At 39.9% G+C, this 22,102-nt stretch overlaps 1 protein-coding gene and 1 long non-coding RNA gene across 2 annotated transcripts in view; both read right to left on the bottom strand.

Moving 5' to 3' along the window:
* Nucleotides 1–22,102, bottom strand: part of LOC124286766 (serine/threonine-protein kinase BRSK2-like) — a 159,680-nt gene that overhangs the window by 65,212 nt on the left and 72,366 nt on the right. Inside the window, 2 exon segments of the mRNA XM_046723203.1 lie at nt 8,984–9,069; nt 17,354–17,448. Coding sequence (XP_046579159.1) covers nt 8,984–9,069; nt 17,354–17,448 — 181 coding nt within the window.
* LOC124286769 lies at nt 1,725–6,846 on the bottom strand. Its single transcript, XR_006901112.1, has 3 exons — nt 6,819–6,846; nt 4,015–4,020; nt 1,725–1,797 (listed from the first exon to the last, which is right to left on the bottom strand). It is a non-coding gene; the product is annotated as an uncharacterized LOC124286769 (long non-coding RNA).

The following is a 22,102-nucleotide window of genomic DNA, read 5'->3' on the forward strand; positions in this document are numbered from 1 at the left end:
ATCGATCTACTTTTGTGGCGATGAATCTGCTTCATTAGTATGGACATATCTTTGAAGATAGGCTTCTGAAGACTGTCAAAATGACTAAATTCAGGGCTCAAGAAAGCAAATTCAGGGCACAAGAAAGCAATTCCATATAAAAATTTCTGTTGATAAGTCATGGATAATCTTAGGAATCTTGTGTAATGAACTTTCCAAGGAACACTGTCTTGCCTGGCACATCAACCTCATTATCAAGGAATCTTTTAATAACATAAAGAAAAATATACAATTAACCCACAAATCATCAGATATCGTTTGTAAAGAAAATACACCTCTACAATATTGCAATTTCTGTCACTAAAAACCAAAAACACCTAAAGCTACAAATTTACAGGAAACACTTACAATTGAAATATCATTCTCCCCAAAAGCAGCAATTTTTTAGCAATTCAACAAGAAACTCTTACACACCATCTGACACAGACATTATTTCAAAAACAAATGTTCAGAGTAAGTACAGCTTTTATGGCACTTTCAGCAATATTTTATCAATGGCACATAAGGTGATGAGAGAAATTTCAACTTGAGACGTAACAAATTTTCATAAGAAGTAGTTAGAGGTGAAATCCTCATCAAAACATCCATCCATAAGTATGTTGAGACTTGTTCCTGCACATAATTCTACCATGACCACAAAACACATGACAACCTGAACAACAAAACCTGACTGAAAGGAGAGATCATGTACTAGCACCCATAATGCAATATTCCCTTTACTCTAAGCATGGTTTTTCAACATGACCGCCCTCACCACCCTGACAAGTTCCGTCTGTTCCAGCTCTGACCAATCATCTTTCATTGATTAGCCTACAGACCACATGCATCGGGCACGTTCCCACTGCCACCAATTGTTCAGTGGATGTTCGAACAGGCTTATGTGAACATAGCCCTGTGTTTGACGATGAACACAGGCACTGATGTTGCATGTTGCCTAAAAATATATTTCAAAACCGTAAGATTTCCAAACTGTTTGAGGCTCCTCGAAAATGTCTGACTGCTACCAAGCGGAAAGGTTTTGTTTGATGTGATATGTGGGTCTGAAGAGGTCTCTATGACAACCTATGATCTTCTGATTGTGTAATACTAAGTCTTGTTACAACATGTCTGTGTGTCTGAGAGGTCAACAAAGGGCGTCTGCTTCACCTTCATGAGATTTCAAGTGACTGGAAGGGTTGGATGACGCTCAGACATCATCAAAATTTCTGCGCTATTGTTACCAGGGCCTGAGACTTCATTTCAGGGTCGTGAAGCCCTGTACGTACTGCTGCTTTTCTTGGTAAGTCAAAGAGGGTTTAACATAAGTCAAGTCTTCTGGTTTTTAGTGAGTCACAGAACGAAATATAGAATAATCTTTCCACTGGTATTACATTGTTTAATCTTCTCTGAAATGTCTCCCACAAATGAGTTAGAAATTCCAAACTGGAAATACTGAAGAACTAAGTTAATACATAAAACATATACAGTTTATTCCCTTTACATTTTAAGCTAATTTTATTATTACGTTGGATTAATTTGTGCGCAATTGTGTGATCTGTGCAGCATGTTGCCCCAATTCAAACCTACAGTAAATGAAATTTGTTTGTGCTTTCATAAACACCATTTCAACAAAATCAAATGAAGAGCTGAAAACATGTTGTCTTTGAAACATCATACTATTTTCCAAAGAACAAATGTTGCTTGCTTGATAACGATGTTAGTAGCTACACAAAAACGTCACTCATATCAATATTAAAGAATTTGTATATCCATAGAACTCTACTCGCTGTTCGTAATTGTTTTTACTATGGAAGCTAGATATGTCAACTAAGATTTTCTGGCAATCAGACAAAGTGAAAACAAACAAACTAATTTATCAGTCTGGTTTGAGAACCCTGTTTGCCCCTTGCTTGTGCATGCACACTACGTCCATGTCAACACAGCAGTCATGTTGTGAAAACAGACCTATCTGATGGATAACTGACAACAGATAATTATAAACATCACAAAACACCAGCATCCGTCTGAACAAACAGGTGTAATGTGTTAGCTGGGAGGAAGGACGACATGGAAATCTATACATCATAAACATACACAGGAAGCTGACTTCTGGCCATCACAGTCAGTGATTTGGGTTTAACGCTGCTGTGAACATTATTCCAGTTACATCACAGCAGACCGCCTCCGTGGTGTAGTAGTTGGAGCGTCCGCCCGGAGTGCGGAAGGTCGCGGGTTCGATCCCCGACCGCGTCATACCAAAAGACGTTAAAATATGGTACTTGTTGGTCCCTGCCTGGCGCTCGGCATTAATGGGTACAACAAGGACTGGTCGGCTCGGGAGTCAGTATAATGTGTCTGAGTGGGGTATTCATGCTTCACTGCGGCATGGTATCTCAGTGGGCTAGCACTATAAAACCAGCTTAAGTCTGGGCTAGTACAAGCAGCCACACATACACATACACACGCATGCACGTCGTCATATGAGCGAAATATTCTCAAGCACGACGTTAAACCCAATTCCACCACCACCACCACATCACAGCATGTAGGCTAGACTAATGCTTAGTTTCTGAACATATATAATTTTGATAGTAACAAACAAGCCCATTTAAATTGAAAAGGAGCCCTAGGGAGACCAGAGATTCAGAACCTGAGGAAATCTAGACTTGCTTTATTTAGGGCTTTAGCAGTAGGGAGAATGCGGTTCAGGGACTGTGAGACAGACTACATGTAGGCTTGATGTGGAAGGAAAGCCCAAAGTGATGCATGCCTCAGAGGTTTTCCACAGATTGTGAAACCTGCAAGCAGAGTGAGTGAGTGAGTTTGGTTTTACGCCGCTTTCAGCTATATTGCAGCATTATCATAGCGGCGGGCAACAGAAATTGACTTCACACAAAAATCCCAGCAATACCAACCACCACTGTCAACCATGCATTGCACCAAGTGTCTAAGGTGTCCTTGTGTTGGCTGTGACATGGGTGAGTGAGTGAGTTTAGTTTTATGCCACTTTTAGCAATATTCCAATATTCTTTTAGCTAGTATATGATGCAAGTCTAGATTTCCTCAGGTTCAACCCTTTTCAATTAAAAAAGGAATTATTGTTTCTGTCAAAATATATATTAAAAAAATAAGTCTGTCCACCTGTGCCCCCTTTGCCTGCAAAGAACTCAGCAAACCTTGGCACTTTAGATAAATGGGTAGCCTGTGCCCCAACTAAACAATCCTTACGCAACACTGTGAGGTCTACCAATCTGCAAACAATCCACAGCGGCACTGGGAGAATTAAATTGTCCCGAAACCCGACCCTGTGGTCAACTGACCACGGTCCAGACATGAGTGCTGGAGCAGACGTGTACCAATATTTACATCCAGTGTTCCACTAGAGATTGACATACATCTTCAGGAACTCTGCCGACATCATTGTGTTTGCACAACACAATTAGAATAACATTGAAGCCCCCGGTAAATAACCAGAGATAGACCCCACAACTATTACTGTAATTTGTCATTACCACTTCACACCATTCAGTCACATGACTGTTTATTTAAGTAATTTCCCGATTGCAAAGTTTTAGACAGTTCAGGGACAAAAAACATTTGTATAAGAAATTCTAGAGTACAAAAACAGCTCAGATGATAAATGTTTTCAGGATCCATTTTACATATAGCTGACGAGGCCATGAACAGGAGTAACAGCTCTGACAATACAGATACAAAGATTCTTGGAATTTGTTCTTCAAATGTCACAGTGTCAAGGGCAATATTATGATAATTTTCCAGATTTTAGGTCACTTTAAATCCTTTACCATAAAAGCCTCACCAATTCTCTGAGGCAGTCAGCTCACAAGAGTGGGCGAGTTTTATGCCGCTTTTACCAATAGTCCAGCAATATCATGGCTGGGGACACCAGGAATGGGCTTCACACATTGTACCCATGTGAGGATTTGAACCCATGTCTTCGGTGTGATGAGCAAACACTTAACCACTAGGCTACACCATCATCTCCAGCTGACAAATTAGAGAAGATTAGCGTTAGAACAATGTCCTGACAAGTGAGTGAGTGAGTATAGTTTTACACCACTTTTAGCAATATTCCAGCAATATCACGGCGGGGGACACCAGAAATGGTCTTCACACATTGTACCCATGTGGGGAATCGAACCCGGGTCTTCGGCTTGACGAGCCAACGCTTTAACCACTAGGCTACCCCACCGCCCACCTACCTACCTACCTACAGGGGCGGTTGGGTAGACTAGTGGTTAAAGCATTCGCTCATCATGCCGAAGACCCGGGTTCGAATCCCCACATGGGTACAATGAGTGAAGCACATTTCTGGTGTCCCCGGCCGTGATGTTGCTGGAATATTGCTAAAAGCAGCGTAAAACCAAACTCAGTCAGTCAGACTCAGGTAGGTAGGTAGGTAGGTAGTGTAATGCCACTATATATAGTACTCTGTCCTAGACATTTACCATTTAGCCGTAACCCACGAGCACCAGTATGACACTGACAAATCTAGAAACGTAATCAGGGAAACCTTGAATGTCTGACATACCAAAGGGGGACCACTCTGCAGGGCAAGTTACCATATGTTTTACAACTGGGCTGCCTTCTACCAGAAGACATTTATAACAGATACAAATATAACCATCACTTATTGAATAACTTAGATATCATAGCAGCATCAAATCATCAGATAATTAGCGCCAAGCAATACAACCTTTGCAAGAAATGATCCACAACTCTGCTAATCCTGCAGCCATTAACCTCATTAACACAAGCAAATCATCTCTGCCTCGGATTCAATTAAATGGCAAATTCTTCACCATCCTCCAGCACAGAAGAATCATACAAGCAAATAATTGGCCGTGATGCGAATCCTTGTGATTGATATACTACTCTCACAACAACCAATTACTAGCTAATTCTGTACACGATTTTCCAATCAATTACAAGCCTAGATGATCTCCGACTCTGGCTCCTAATTAGCAGATGTGATATTCCTGTGGAGGCGAAACCTTCAATAGGATGGACTGCCACCCGCATCCTACAAACATCTATCACACAACACTGCTTGTATGTGCAGTAACTGGACACCCTCCTAGTGATGGAATGGAAAGAAAATAGAAGTTCTTTATTCTCTGGTAAAGATATCATCAATTTCTGGGTATCATTAGGGAGTGTGTGTGCATTTATTTGGACTTATTGCTGTGAATACATGGAGAATCGTTAGCATGTACTGGGAATTGTGTACACAAGCATTCGTGAGGAAATTGCTTTCATACCGAACCTGGATTTTCATTTTAGGGAACCTCGTTATAGGATATTGTTGGTAATATATATATGGGAATAATGGTGTGAAACTATAGGGAATTATCATTGCGGTGTGTGGGATGGTTTGGTGTGTGTGTGTGTGTGGATGGCATAGAAGGAGACACATATCGACTAAACTAAGTTAGTTATGTCTTTCTTGGTTCATGAAATATAGCCTAGGGAACATATTCCAGTCAAACTGGCACGGCAGCCAACACAAACTGCAACACAAATGGTTTCAATTAATTTACACTCGGAATCTATCTGTCTATATATATATATATATATTAGCGCTGTAACGAATACACCATGTTGCGAATATGATACGTATCACGAATATTAGGTAACGAATACGAATAATTATTCATGAATACAATATTGTAGTTAAGTGATTGATGCACAATAATTGAATGCCCATGTTGACAGTGTTAATTTGTCTCAGCAATAACCAGTCATCTCATGACACTCAAATTTTGTATGTAATAGTTATAGTTGACAGTAACATGTTTGCCCTTGGCAAACTAACATGACTTGGGCTACTACAAGGCTAGTACATATTGCATTCTTGCATATCTCGTTTTGAAAAAGGACATAAGGGTTTAAGTAAAACACAATCCCTTATAAAAATTGTAAATATTCATGAATATTCGGTTCTGGTGACCACGAATAACGAATTGAATTCATGAAGGGCTACGGTTCGATTCACCGAATATGCGAGTGAATCGTTACAGCCTTAATATATATATATATATTAAGGTCCTAAGACCCTCATCACTCTAAGGTCCTAGGGGTCATCACCCCTCTGGATCACTAATGTGAGATTATGATTTTGGATGTTTTTATTTCATGATGCATATCATATGAAAGCTCTCTTCATAAATTAGTTTGTGATAGGCTGAGTAGATACTCAGAGATTCAATCCATGATCACAGGATCCTAGAATGTCTAAGGGACACGACTCTTTATATACATATACTGACACTGACACTTTGAAGCAGTTATACTTCAGACAACTGACAGACGTGTAATCTCAGTTATTCCAGTTATTTGTTATTTCCAGGTATTTAGACATTGGAGCATTAAGGATAACAATTTATTACCCACGAAGGCGAACATATCAGGGTTCATATTTTTCATACGATGCCTAGGGCAAAATATCACTTTGTCATGGTGACGTGACGTCATGAACAAGGCTATGACGTCACATTTCTTCTGTGATGTTGCGTTCTACATGCGGCGACGGCTGGTAGCCAGCCTGTTTTTGAAGGTAGATTTGGGTATATTTTCTTCAATTTGACGACTTCGGTAATAAACAGAATATTATATTCGTGCCCATATCATACTATGTTTACGACAATCGTGCCTAAATATCGGTATATCCCTCACTCTCACTCGGGAAATACCCACATTTAGGCACTGAGACGTGTCGTAAACATAGTATGACATGGGCACTCATATAATATCCTCTATATATGAATTAACAACTTCACTAGCTTGATGACGGTGTTAGAGCCTACATCGAAACGTCATTCTCACTGTAATAAAGAACTTGTTCATCCATATATTGTTATCCTTCCTATTTTTGGCCACATTTACTGAAACATCCAACCAAGAATACTGTGCCATCTACACAACCTCTGTTGAACATTAGCAGCCAATCAACCGTTACTAATACCAAATCTGGTCAAGTCCATGAACCTGTTGTATAACGCTGAGAAGGTTAAGCGATAAAATAATCAACTAATCGGAAAATCGTTCAGCCATCTATTAAACTTAGTTGGATACTCATCTCGGAGCACATCCATCTCAACTCGTCCATCACACCATACAGTAATGGAGTCTCTGCCTATTGAATAATACAACCTACGCTGTCAGGAGACCAACTTATCGGATAAAAAGGTGACAATTTATTTCAGTTGGCCTATGGAGCCTCTACAAAGGCCAGGAACATCTTTGGGAAGCTTCAGTAGAAACTACATAGACTCCATTATAGACTAATTGATATTTCGGAGGAGGAAGGTTTTTTTGTGTGTGATGTTTTTCAGTCAGAAGTTCAAAACACAAACATCTTTTATGGGAATGTATACAATGTACTTTGATCTGGCATAAACCATTGTTTGAATGTTGAAAACTATACATTTATGGTGTACACATCGCATTGTATGGTGTCTGCAATATTCCTACTCATTTTCAGCTTAAATTATGTTTCATTGTTAAGAAAGATTATTTCCCTAATGATATAAAAAATAATTACATTTGTATCTTAATAGACATCAATGAAAAGGTTTTCAGATAGCACTACGTAAAAAGTGATATGAAAATTTAACATAATACCACATATATTCGAGTGTAGTGATACGACAATTATTCACTGACACATGGACTTCTGGAGATATATTCACTGAGTAAAAGATTTGACAGAACCGCAATCGATACTCAATCTTGGTGGCGGCGGCCATATTGTTGGTGCACTTATGGAAAGAGGCAACAGTCGGGGCTGGTTGTATCACCGGACTGCCAGGCTGCACCACCTCCTTACATTAACACTTGCTTACACAGTCACTGGGCGGCACACAGGTGTAGATAACACTTGATACCAGGTGTTCCCAATATATATATATATAGGGTCAGTTCATCATGTCTAGCGTTACAAGCCACCAGGTGTTTCTAACACCTCATACCAAGCATCAGTTTATCAGGCCTAGTGTTTTAAGACACGACACCAGGTATTTCAATGCACCACCATATGTGTTCCCAATACACAGGTCAGTTTATCAGACCTAGTGTTATAAGACACGACACCAGGTGTTTCAATGCCCCACCATAAGTGTTCCCAATACACAGGTCAGTTTATCAGGCCTAGTGTTATAAGACACGACACAAGGTGTTTCAATGCCACAACCGCCACCATATGTGTTCCCAATACATAAGGTGAGTTTATTAGGCCTAGAGTTATAAGACACGACACCAAGTGTTTCAATGCGCCACCATACGTGTTCCCAATACACAGGTCAGTTTATCAGGCCTAGTGTTATAAGACATGACACCAGGTGTTTCAATGCACCACTATAGGTGTTTCCATTACATAGGTCAGTTTATCAGGCATTGTGTTATAAGACACGACACCAGGTGTTTCAATGCACCACACATTCCAATGACACTAAGTTTTCTTGAGACACAACAGATTGTCCCATGAAGAGATCACACTGAGTTTTCCAAAGACAAGACAGTAGGTGTTCCAATGACAAAACACCAGATGTTAACACTGGTCAGCATATCCATCCAAAGTTTCGTCAGAAGTGAATGTCAAGGTCACGTGGAATCATTTCACGAAGAACATAAAACATACTAACGAGAAGCATTCAAGCCACAAATACAAGTCATAAAATAAAATCAGATCGATGACAAATCAACATAAATCTGAAAATGTTCTTACTCTCCTGACAGATGCACCAAGGGAGGTTTCAAGAAGAAACACCGCTAACACCTAAATGAACTGAAAACTTAATGCTGGCGAAAATTTGATTTCCTTCAGGATCTGCTACAGCATCTGCCACAAATCTGGGAAAAGATTCATCACATTCTTCACATGCAGTTATTGCCACTGCAATGGAATCCGATATGGAAAACATTCACATAAACATTTAATACTCACAGGTATTTTTTGTTCTCATAAACATCGTATAATCCAAGCACATGCGGGTGTTCTATCAACTTCATAATGGCGATCTCCCTTTCAACCTGAAAAACAACAAAATTGTTTGTTCAAAGGCAAATATAAACAAATTAAATGAGAAAATAAAATAAAAACTGACCATGTCAGCACATTCCCCAACAACAAAGGCATTTTATGCATGTTATTCATTCTGTATACCTGCTGTAGAACACCCTGGCTAGACTAAAGCTTAGTCTCTGAATATATAAACCAGAGATTCAGTGAGATAGGAAATGTGAGAACCTGAGGAAATCTAGACTTGCTTTATTTAGGGCTTTAGCACATCAGATAGGGCTTGGCAGTAGGGAAAATAATGTGGTTCAGGGACTTTGAGACAGACTACACCCTGGCCTTCTCCCATGTCTGTCTTGAGGCAGCCATCAAATCAGGGCCCCGTTTCACAAAGCTATTGTAGCGCTATGACTGTCCTTACTCATATACTGTAACATAGACTTACGACAGTCGTAGAGCTATGATAGCTTGGGAAACGGGGCCCTTGGCCAAATAAGAGTTTATCACAGATCTACTCAGCACAAATTTCCCAGCATTCAAAATATTATATAAAATTTGTATTATTTATTGCTGGATGGTATTTTAGAAGTTGGTGAATAAATAAGAAATCATATGACTTTATAGAAAACAATTTCTGGTTTATGGCACTGGTGACATTTCTATGTAAATTTTTACAACATTCTTACTGGTTCATCCGGAGTCAAATAAAACATGTCACGGATCAAAATACATCGAAGACAAATATTTAAAAAAATTTCATTGGTGACGTTTCTATGTACATTTTTACAACATTCTTACTGGTTCATCCAGAGCGAAATAAAACATGTCACTCTGAACAAAATACATCGAAGACAAATATTTAAAAAAAATTCATTGGTGACGTTTCTATGTACATTTTTACAACATTCTTAATGGTTCACCCAGAGCGAAATAAAACATGTCACTCTGAACAACATACACTGATGAGAACCATTTTTAATAACCTTCATGGAATATAAGCTTCCATCTAATAAACAGGTAATTCTACTTCAACCGACTCCTTTAACAGAATCCAATCTAGCGATATTCTCTGCAGCAGGAATTGTCCAAGAATGTTTTCCCAAATAAGTTGTACAGCAATCCGAGGAGGAGTGTAGAAAATCAAAGTGAAGACTCCCAAGCATTAATGTCTGAAGCTCACATTACTTTCTCCTACCTCTAAACATAGAACTGCCTTCAGCATTCAATGAATCAAATTTTCGATGTGAAATCAATGAATTACAGTATCAGACGTAAAGCCAAACAAACTGAGAACATCGCCCATGTTCCCTTGGGAATGAGTGGAAAGTTCAGATACCTGCGTGGCACAACTACCCCCATCTTATTACCTTGTTAACGAGCCTGCTCCATGCTGTGATGGTGATAGAGTTAGTTCTAACTGGACCACAGTGATAGAGTTAGTTCTAACTGGACCACAGTGATAGAGTTAGTTCTAACTGGACCACAGTGATAGAGTTAGTTCTAACTGGACCACAGTGATAGAGTTAGTTCTAACTGGACCACAGTGATAGAGTTAGTTCTAACTGGACCACTGTGATAGAGTTAGTTCTAACTGGACCACAGTGATAGAGTTAGTTCTAACTGGACCACAGAGATAGAGTTAGTTCTAACTGGACCACAGTGATAGAGTTAGTTCTAACTGGACCACAGTTAGTTCTAACTTGGAGAGAGATAGAGTTAGTCTAACTGAACAGTGATTGGACCCACAGTGATAGAGTTAGTTCTAACTGGACCCCAGTGATAGAGTTAGTTCTAACTGGACCACAGTGATAGAGTTAGTTCTAACTGGACCACAGTGATAGAGTTAGTTCTAACTGGACCACAGTGATAGAGTTAGTTCTAACTGGACCACAGTGATAGAGTTAGTTCTAACTGGACCACAGTGATAGAGTTAGTTCTAACTGGACCACAGTGATAGAGTTAGTTCTAACTGGACCACAGTGATAGAGTTAGTTCTAACTGGACCACAGTGATAGAGTTAGTTCTAACTGGACCACAGTGATAGAGTTAGTAACTAACTGACCACAGTGATAGAGTTAGTTCTAACTGGACCACAGTGATAGAGTTAGTTCTAACTGGACCACAGTGATAGAGTTAGTTCTAACTGGACCACAGTGATAGAGTTAGTTCTAACTGGACCACAGTGATAGAGTTAGTTCTAACTGGACCACAGTGATAGAGTTAGTTCTAACTGGACCACAGTGATAGAGTTAGTTCTAACTGGACCACAGTGATAGAGTTAGTTCTAACTGGACCCAGTGATAGAGTTAGTTCTAACTGGACCACAGTGATAGAGTTAGTTCTAACTGGACCACAGTGATAGAGTTAGTTCTAACTGGACCACAGTGATAGAGTTAGTTCTAACTGGACCCCAGTGATAGAGTTAGTTCTTACTGGACCACAGTGATAGAGTTAGTTCTTACTGGACCACAGTGATAGAGTTAGTTCTGGACCACAGTGATAGAGTTAGTTTCTGGACAACAGTGATAGAGTTAGTTCTAACTGGACCACAGTGATAGAGTTAGTTCTAACTGGACCACAGTGATAGAGTTAGTTCTAACTGGACCACAGTGATAGAGTTAGTTCTAACTGGACCCCAGTGATAGAGTTAGTTCTAACTGGACCACAGTGATAGAGTTAGTTCTAACTGGACCACAGTGATAGAGTTAGTTCTAACTGGACCCCAGTGATAGAGTTAGTTCTAACTGGACCACAGTGATAGAGTTAGTTCTTAACTGGACCACAGTGATAGAGTTAGTTCTGGACCACAGTGATAGAGTTATTTCTGGACAACAGTGATAGAGTTAGTTCTAACTGGACCACAGTGATAGAGTTAGTTCTAACTGGACCACAGTGATAGAGTTAGTTCTAACTGGACCACAGTGATAGAGTTAGTTCTAACTGGACCACAGTGATAGAGTTAGTTCTAACTGGACCACAGATAATCCTGTAAGCTTGGATGTGAATTTCCATCCCTTTGATGATTCAAGCCAGCAAATTGAATCAGGATCTGTGGCTCTGTTTGGTCTTCAACATCAAAACCGAAGAGTTCGACCACAGAATTACAAACAGTTTCTTTCAACAGAGCGGAACAGTCAGTGCATATCGAACAGAAATGGAGAATATAGTTCCATCGCACCTTATTCCGCCTGGATATGCATATGAAATGGTACCTTCAGCATTGATGTTGAAACATTTAGGGCATAAATACTGAGAACTAAAACCTAAAACCAACATCAAATGATTTGAGCAAAATATCATTCCATTACAAGTTCACCAGTCTGGTAATTTCAGACAAAAAATATAGTGAGTCAGATATACATTTGGTGGAATTTCATACCAAATGCAAAATTACAACAATTGTAAACTATCCTGAAAAAACGAATGTCAGAACTAACTAAACACAAACCAAATTTCTTTACACTTTGAATGAGTAGCAGAGTAAGAGCCATAAATAGGTTTATCAATATGGCTACCAAAGCAGCCATATTGAATATTGAATCTGGGCCACTTAAAAACGATTGGGTGTCAAGAATAGTTTGAGCTTCAATGGTCAAGGGGTCACTGCAATATATGCTCATGACCGCTGACATGTAACTGACGTCATACAAGTGTCAGCTGTCTGATGTCTGAAACTGGAGAAACAGGCATACACTCACATGAGTGAGTGAGTGAGTATGGTTTCACGCCACTTTTAGCAATGTTCCAACAATATCATGGTGGGGGACACCAGAAATGGACTTCTCACTTTTTAACTTCAATCTATTATCTATCTCATGTAGTTACTCTGTAGTGTCAAAATATCTACTGCCTGTTGCAACTATTTTTCCCTGAACTAAATACCTTGCTCTGACACATTTGAGACTAAGCGAAAATGTTTCTAATAAGAGGTGAAAGATACACTGAGTCGACAGTGAGGAGGCAACACGATCCATGAAAATTCGATGCTTGTCTGGATAAGGTACAGTATTCAATCATCTAGGGGATACGAGAGATATACCAACCAAACTGAAGGACTAGGTAAGATAAAGCAGTTATAGCTCACAAGATCTGGTTTATTCAGGTAATGGGCTTATCACTAAAAAATCACAGATGTGTTCAATGAATGACAAATATATTTTTCTTTCTTTTCAAATTTTGTATGTATTTAACATCAAATACATATTTCAGACAAAATGTGTCAAAAATGTTCATAATATTTTAAACTTTCACCATTACTAGTTGAACAAAAAGGGCCCATATCATCTGTCCTACTGCAGAAATGAATCAACCAAACTAAATACAAAGAAGTATTGTACGCATTAGTTTCTTTACAATTAATTTGAGCTCCATTATATGTGTCAATCATGTAATTGTTTCAAAACATGTTTGCTGCTTAACATTTAACTCAACACTATTCCAGCTAGATGGCAGCTGGACGTAAATACTCAGCTATGCACCTATGGCTATCACAATACAGTGAGTGAGTGAGTGAGTTTAGTTTAACGCCACACTCAGCAGTATTCCAGCTATATGGTGGCGGTCTGTAAATAATTGAGTCTGGACCAGACAATCCAGTGATCAACAGCATGAGGATCGGTCTACGCAACTGGGAACCGATGACACGTGTCAACCAAGTCAGCGAGCCTGACCACCCGATCCCGTTAGTCGCCTCTTACGACAAGCATGGTTGAGCAACAATACAGAGTCAGGGTGTGATGATACAAGATTAACGCAGCCTGACCACACGACCCATTTGGTCGCATCCATTGGACCCGTGAAGATGCGGGTTAGAATTGGTCATCAGAAACCCATGCTTGTCGTAAGAGCCAACTAACGGGATAGGGTGGTCAGGTTTGCTGCCTTGGTTGACATGTCATCGTATCCAAATTGCGTAGATGGTTGCTCATGCTGTTGATCACTGGATTGTCTGGTCCAGACTCGATTATTACACACTGCCAACCCATAGCTGCAATATTGCTGAGTGCTGCATAACCCTAAACTCACTCACTCACTCACACCCAAGACCATTACATTTTGCTGTAGCCCAATTCTAACCAGGAATCGCCCCGGAGAATCAATGTAAGGGAAAGTTTTCACGATGCACTAAACTGTAACCTCATTATTTCTGACGAACAGATGTGTCCATGTCTTGAACCAGGCACCAGTAAATGCACCGACTCAGCACTTTTGTCCACAATGTAAATAACCTCTACAAACTCAATTACGGACATAATCTAACAGTGTTCTTATTAACCAAAACCAATTTTGCACTGGTTTATTAGTTTCAAAACTTTGTCGCATATCTTCAAGTCAATCACACACTCTTTCCTCCCAAAGTAATCTTATCAGCAAATATCACAAAGCTAAGTAATCACATTCCTTCAAATTCTTTCTGATCACCTCCTTACCAACAAAAACTGCCTATTTCCCTTACAAGTTACTCAAACCTCCCAAACTCCCTTTGGGGCTAATTATTGTTCGGTTTCCATAGTGATAAAAAACGTATTGAATTTTGGGATAGATTTTAAAAATAAGGTCAATCAATGGCAGTTTCTCCAACTTTGATTTTTTTTTTACTTTATTAGGTCTATTGAATCTGTCTTCATTACCAAAGATCAACTGATATAAGAAGTACTGAAATGACAGTTGTAGCAGTTAATGGCAATCACGGTGGGTTCCTTTGGTGCAAGACATGCATGTCATAGCTTCTTCTGGGGGGAATAATCACTATTTCTTGACAATGAATGCTTCCTAATTCCTAGTAGATCTTATTATGGGATGAAATTGTCTGCATATGAATTTAAACCATGTAGTTTTGAGAACCCATGATATTGTTGTACAAGGTTTTCGGGATGATGGATGAAATGATCAGTACTTGTCAACGAAACTATCTAATTGGTTACTAGGGTTGTGCACTATTACCGGTTAACCAATAAATCAAACATCAAGTTTCCCAATACAATATATCGCAATACATATTTCGTGAACTGGTTCTCACGATACGCTCTTGTGTTTCAGTTGGCCTGATCGGTAATCTTCGGAAGTTTATTAATTTTTATTTCTAATTTCATTATTTCTTTTGTAAAATGAAGGCATTTTATACTGTTAAGTGGTAATTTTTTCAGATTATATGAGCTAAATGAAAAAAATTGTCAAACCAACGTAATTAGAGTGTTCATCGTGTCATCGGTAACTGGCTAAACAAAGCAAGATGGCAGACGCCAGGTTTACTTGTGTCCAAATCACACGGGGAAATCTTCTATTTGGAAGAATTTTAGTTTGAAAATATATTGGAAAGCAGTTAATTGTGAAAAACATTGCATAATCTAAAGGTCTTTTGAACACTTAAAGCCTAAAGGATTTTAGGATAATGTTGTTATGTGATAATGTTCTTCACTTGTTTCCTCTTTCCACATCGACTTACACACTGATTGGCTAGCCAGCGAACTTTTGAGTATGAAGACATTTTAAGGGGATTAGAATAATGCCATATCTTGCAGCTGGTTTTTGGTTTCCTGTTCTGAACTTTGAGCACCAACAATATGACATGTGTTGACTGTTGAAGTGCATGTAATAACAACAAGAGTCATCAGGAGATGACAAATCCCCCCGACCCCCATAAATTTGAAAGAACAAATCAACTGACAGTTACTTCAAGTCCAACTTGATTTGTTTGGACTATTGTTTCCATGAAAAATAAAAATGCCAAATATCTGCAAATAGAAAAAAGGCAATACTTCAAGATCTGTTTGATATATATGTCAAGTCTTGTAGAAAGATATTGAACGGTTTTCGAGTTGTGATCCGGAAACGAAGCCCACCCCTCCCTTTTGAGACTAAGTAAGAAACGTTTCCATGGAAACCAAGAAAAATATAAATGACATAAACCTGCAAATAGCAAAAGGCACCACTTTAGGTTTTGTTTGATGTATCTACCAAGTTTTGTTGAAAAATATTGAACGTGTTTTGAGTTATGCTCCGGAAACAAAATGATTACGGAGGGACGGATGGACAGACGGACGAGGTGACGACTATATCCCCCCGCAAAACTTTCTTCATTAATAAAATTAAGGTTTTCACATTTCGCAATATGCCAGCTCATATCGCAATGAAATATTTTTAGCAATACCCATCCCTTACTGGTTAGTCATCTTGAAAATGCCCCACATGTTGGTGGATGTTAAATCACTTGTTGGACATGTCACAGTTGAACTTGTTCATTACTTTCATTTGTTACCTATTTAATGCAGACAGACAGACACACAGACCTCCAGACAGACACACACACACAGACAAACCGACAGACAGGCAGAAATACAGACACACACACAGACAGACCTTCAGACAGACTGACTGACTGACTGAGTTTGGTTTTACGCCGCTGTTAGCAATATTCCACCAATATCACGGCAGGGGACACCAGAAATAGGCTTCACTCATTATACCCATGTGGGGATTCGAACCCGGGTCTTCGGTGTGACGTTCAGACAGACAGACACACACACACACACACAGACAGACCTTCAGACAGACAGATGCACAGACAGACAGACAGACAGACAGACACAGACAGACAGTATATTACAGGCTCACCTCACATATTATTATAAAATATACATTGTACTATCACCATCAAAATATATGAGCCACCCAAAAGGATTTTGAGAGAATATTTTTAAAATGTACATATATATAGCAAAAGCACATAAATACAGTAAAAGGTAAATACATATATATAAAACGGCACTCGGTAATATTCTCACTATATGGCGGTTCATAACCAAGTTACCATGCTCCGAGTCTGATGGACCTTAAAGCTGCCATTGTTACTGTTAATCCCAGTTTGAGCTTGGATACATGCAGTACATAACAGATATAAAATACGCCATCCTACATGTGAGTAAAGGGTGCCACACGGTCGGTGAAACCAGTTTGTATCCGGTGATAATGTCTTTCCTTTAATATTACATATGGGAGTCAGTTTAGATTTACGCTGCTTTTAGCAATATTCCAGCAATATCATCGTCGGATACACCAGAAATGGGCTTCACACATTGTACCACATTGTGGGGAATCGAACCCAGATCTTCGGCGTGAAGAGCGAATGTTTTAACCACTAGGCTACCACACTCCCATATTTTTTGTCTTGGATTCTAAAAAATATTATCAAGAGAGTCGTTGGTCTTAATAAAAACTGACCAAACCACTCTGCTTTATGCACATGTGCGTGTATCTGCATGAATGGTGAAAGGTGCGGCATGGTGCTGACATACTGACCTTCATGAGGACGGACTCGCTGAGCTTCTCCCTGTTGACTATCTTGATGGCCACCCTCTTGCCAGTCATGCAGTGGACGCTAAGCTTCACCAGACCTGGAACACAACACTTTATTGTAACATAGATTGTAAGAATACAAATAGTTATAAAAATCAAGAGAAAATACAGTTTAAAATAACTAGAAAACAGATTCCATTGAGCATAAAGGCAAATTGGTGGTGAAAACAATATGAATGGTTCACCGAAAATCTGTGAGTGAGTGAGTGTAACCATGTGGGGAATTGACCCGGGTCTTTGACATGACGAGCAAATGCTTTAACCACTAGGCTACCCCAATGCCAAAGACAATCAGTGATGACACCAGGTGTTGGGTAAAGCATAAAGGGTTAGCATATCCTGCTCTTCTGATAGTAACTGTTACTCATACAATATGCCTATAAACAGTGTGGTGGCGCGTGGTCCTGTGCTCAAAGCTCAGGTCACAAATCGGTGAAGTTAAGCAGCGTCGAGCTCGGAGAGTCCTTGGATGGGTGACCGTGTTTGGCAGCTTGACTCCTGAGAGTTTCTAGGACTTGAGTCCTGCCCCACAACGAAGCACATGTTACACATGTGACACATGTGGTCTCACCTTAGGCAAGTGAGTTTGTTCAAAATTGTCTCTGTTCACCCAGCAGGAAAATGGGTACCCGGTGGAAAACAGTCATATGACTATAACCTTCTAGCGCCTAACAGGCAGCTTGGGTTATCCGGGGTAATAATGTGCTGTGCCTTGATTGTAAGCGCTATGAGCATACCTAGTGTGGAGATTGGCGCTATATAAATGGACACATTATTATTATTATTATGTATCTGTTGCCTGACATCACACTGCAGTACTATTGTTGTCAGAGTGGCAGCGGATGGTGACTCATGTCAGATGGGTTTCAATCTGATGACATTATAAGTTGTTCACTGGTCTCGAGGGGGACATGGGCTGATGTACCCTCGATGTATGTTTATGTTTGTCTGAAGGGCGAGGGGAACATAAAGAAACATCGAGGGTACATCAACCCAGTGAACAACATATTTATCTTACCGAACACCTCAATGGTAATTTTGAATTGTTTGAAGCACGGGTATCGGATCATAGTATGGAGTACCAGACGACAAGACGACAAGAAAAACAAATTTAGAGTTATCTCCCTTCCATAGATTTGCATTCACAAAACATCGGTAATTTCTGTACATCATACGTGATTCAATGTTATTCGAGATAAAGAATTACTACCACAAAGTACCAAATGAGTTCGGCATTCCCAGGGGGTACATCGAAACTGTTAATTGCTTGTAAACGAGGGGGACATTGAAATAATAGAAGAGCGCTCAGCCAATCAGAAAACGACATTTATGTGTGAGGCAAGATAATTGGCATTGTTTTAATTGGTACCCCCTATCAAAAAGAAAGCCAATAGCTGATGATGTGAAGCTTCTTTGTGAAGTATTTTTGTTTGTTTGTTGTTTAACACCTCACTCAGCAATATTCCAATGTGGACCAGACAATCCAGTGATCAACAGTATTTGAAATTCATGCAATTGGGATATGATGACATGTCTTAAGTCATTCAGCCTCACCAATCGATCCCGTTAGTTGCCTCTTACGACAAGCATGGGTTGTGGAAGATCAATTCTAACCCGGACCTTCAAGGGTATTTGTGAAGTAAGAGGGCTCTTGCCAAATCATCAGAAAGCATTATAAAACTTGTTATCACCCCAAACAACATTTTGAGGCGTAAATTATAATATTAATAATTGATTCTAAGCACTGACACCTCCAACCAAATGTTGTTCAGGATTCTATATTTTCGGCAATCAAATGTTGGCTACAGGTTTCAAGATTGTAGCACAAATAAACACAACTCACAAAAACATTTAAGTCTACCAGCCCAAACTTTCTTCAGACAATACAGGTTCGGACATTTAGTAATTGTATCATTAACTGAGCTTGAAAGACAAGATATTTCTAGACTCAGACTTCAGATTAGTGCTGAAAGTCACAGACAGCAATAGTGGAACAGTTGGACCACTTGTTGCAGTGAGCAGGCATGGCTGTTTCCTCAGCTTGTGGCAGGTGAATGTGTCGAACATCTGCATCAGATATACCTGCTTGTGTACACAATGAGAGGATCATGGACTGGAACATTCTATTTTCTGCTCTGTGCCTGTACCAGTGTACATCAGAGAGCATGGCGCAGAAACGTCCATCTCGATAATGTTGCAAGACATCTATCTGTGGTAGTGAGTGACATGAGTGAGTTGAGTTTTACGCCACACTCAGCAATATTCCAGCTATATGGCGGCGATCTGTAAATAATCAAGTCTGGACAAGACAATCCAGTGATCAACAGCATGAGCATCGATCTGTGCAATTGGGAACCGATGACATGTATCAACCAAGTCAGCGAGCCTGACCACCCGATCCCGTTAGTCGCCTCTTGCGACAAGCATGGGTTACTGGAGATCAATATTCTAACCCGGACCTTCACGTATAATCTGTGGTAGTAGGTATGTGGTTTACAATTAGCCATAAATACAACATGTACATATAGCATAAGCCTTGTCAACTTGATCCCCTGGTCTGTATCTTTACATCAGAAACAATCGCTTTGACCGTGAGCATATGTGATACAGCTCTATCATCATTTACCTTCCATGCTTTACCTTCCATGCTCCCATCCACAAACTTACCCCCAGATGATCACAACTCCCATATTTCAACATGGTATTATGGCAGTCATAGTCCTAAGATTGTTTGTCAAAGGAGTCTCTAGTTCACTTATAACTTATCCCTGTTTCAAAGGTCATGTACCTTCCTTGTTCCCATCCAAACTTGGCCAAAAGATGATTATAACTCCCATATTACAACATGGACTGATGACCGTCATTATTCTAATTCTGTTTTATGAGAAGGTCTCTCATTAAACTTTTCCCTGTTGCAATGCCTTAACGCAAATGTGCCTTCCCCTTGGATCATGGATGGCTCATAAGTGCAATTCCCCCAACCATTTAGCTCAAACAACCAATATGTCCCAAACCAAAGCTCACACAAAGCCTTTCCATACTCTTTCACTACAAATGGATGTTATACCCTTACATCTAACAACACTTGACCTCCCTGATGGTCTTGTGGACAGAGTGTCTGTCTGGAGAATGGAAGGTCTGGGGTTCGATCTCAAACTGTGTTCTACCAGATAGTCCTAGGCCAAAACCCGGTCTTAGAAAAGTTCGATCTTTTAGGATCTACTCAGTTTAAGCAGTATAAAGCGTTATCACCAGATAGTCCATTTGGTATGACAACTCCGATCCACCCTCAGAGATTCTTGTCAATGTGGAACTAGACACAGAATGTATCAGGTTACTAAAACAAACAAGAACACCTAATTACCCCCGCTGTTGAAACAGTGTCCACATGTTCATAGACCAACTGCATGAGTATTAACCACATGGTTTAATGGACGGTGACAAGCACTGATGTTCAACATGATCAGGATATGCAGTATGGGTGATAAGGCCTGGTGTATCATGTTACCTGATAATGATGTTATCTCTACATTTGGCCTAGCACAAGTACAGAAATTTAGAAATGACACTTCTTGTTATTCAGCCTTAACATAACTGGGTTTAAACAGAAATTATAAGTCCTGTCACCTAGGACTCTTGAATAACTGAATAATGGTTAATTTCCATTTCCATACACATCCACTCAAGATTCAGGCATATTACAGGCTTTTACTCCAGGACCTGTCCGCTACCCATTAACATCCCCACATTTACTGGAACATGAACGGTCTGACCCCCAGGGTCAACCAGCTTCACCCCCACACCCTGCTGTTCATCTTCCACCTCAGTCTAAACGTTACAACATGGTGGCTGGGCCCATGTACTTGCCAACATTTCCCACACAAAACAATATACAGGAAAAAACAACAACATCTCTCCTGGGGCAGATCAAGCTTCTATTTCCCATGTGTACCACAACCCTTCAGTCTACACAACGCCGCTACAGCCCCAGCTCCCTGGCTGAATGACGAACACGTACCTGCGATGTACTTCATCGCTTCTGATATATCACATCCCTGTTTTCATGATATCTCCTCTGGGCATGTGTTCACCTCAGTAACCGATGCCTTGTCAAAATGTGTTTCTAATGACAGTTGTTGTTATTCTGTGAATGCAATCTTATATACACAGATCAACATATATGTCAGGGCAATAACAGCCTGTTGCCTAGGGAGCCAGGATACATTATGCAGAGTTGTGTCCCTTGGGTATGATCGTATCGCCATGGGTTTGAATCCCAGGTTTGCTTGATTGCAATCATTGGTTTGTCAGCACCAAACCCATCCTCTCTGGTTTCAAAATTTAATTGTTAATAAAAACTAACCGCAAGACGAAATGTGATTGTTCAATTTGTCCATGATTGGTCAAGAAGGATGGGACGGGTGGTAATTTGTACATATGAATTAGTATAGTACTGTACTGTACTGTACTGTACAGGGTGAGTGAGAGAGTGAGTGAGTTTAGTTTTATGCTGCTTTTAGCAATATTCCAGCAATATCACCAGAATATCAGGGACAACAGAAATGGGCTTCACACACTGTACCCATGTGGTCATTCGGGGGCGGCTTGGTAGCCCAGTGGTTAAAGCGTTTGCTTGTCATTTTGAGGATCTGGGTTCAATTCCCCACATGGGCACAGTGTGTGAATCTCATT

This window comes from Haliotis rubra, unplaced genomic scaffold, assembly GCF_003918875.1.
Source record: "Haliotis rubra isolate DU_JTF1 unplaced genomic scaffold, ASM391887v1 Scf390, whole genome shotgun sequence".
NCBI classification, from domain to species: Eukaryota; Metazoa; Mollusca; class Gastropoda; order Lepetellida; family Haliotidae; genus Haliotis; species Haliotis rubra.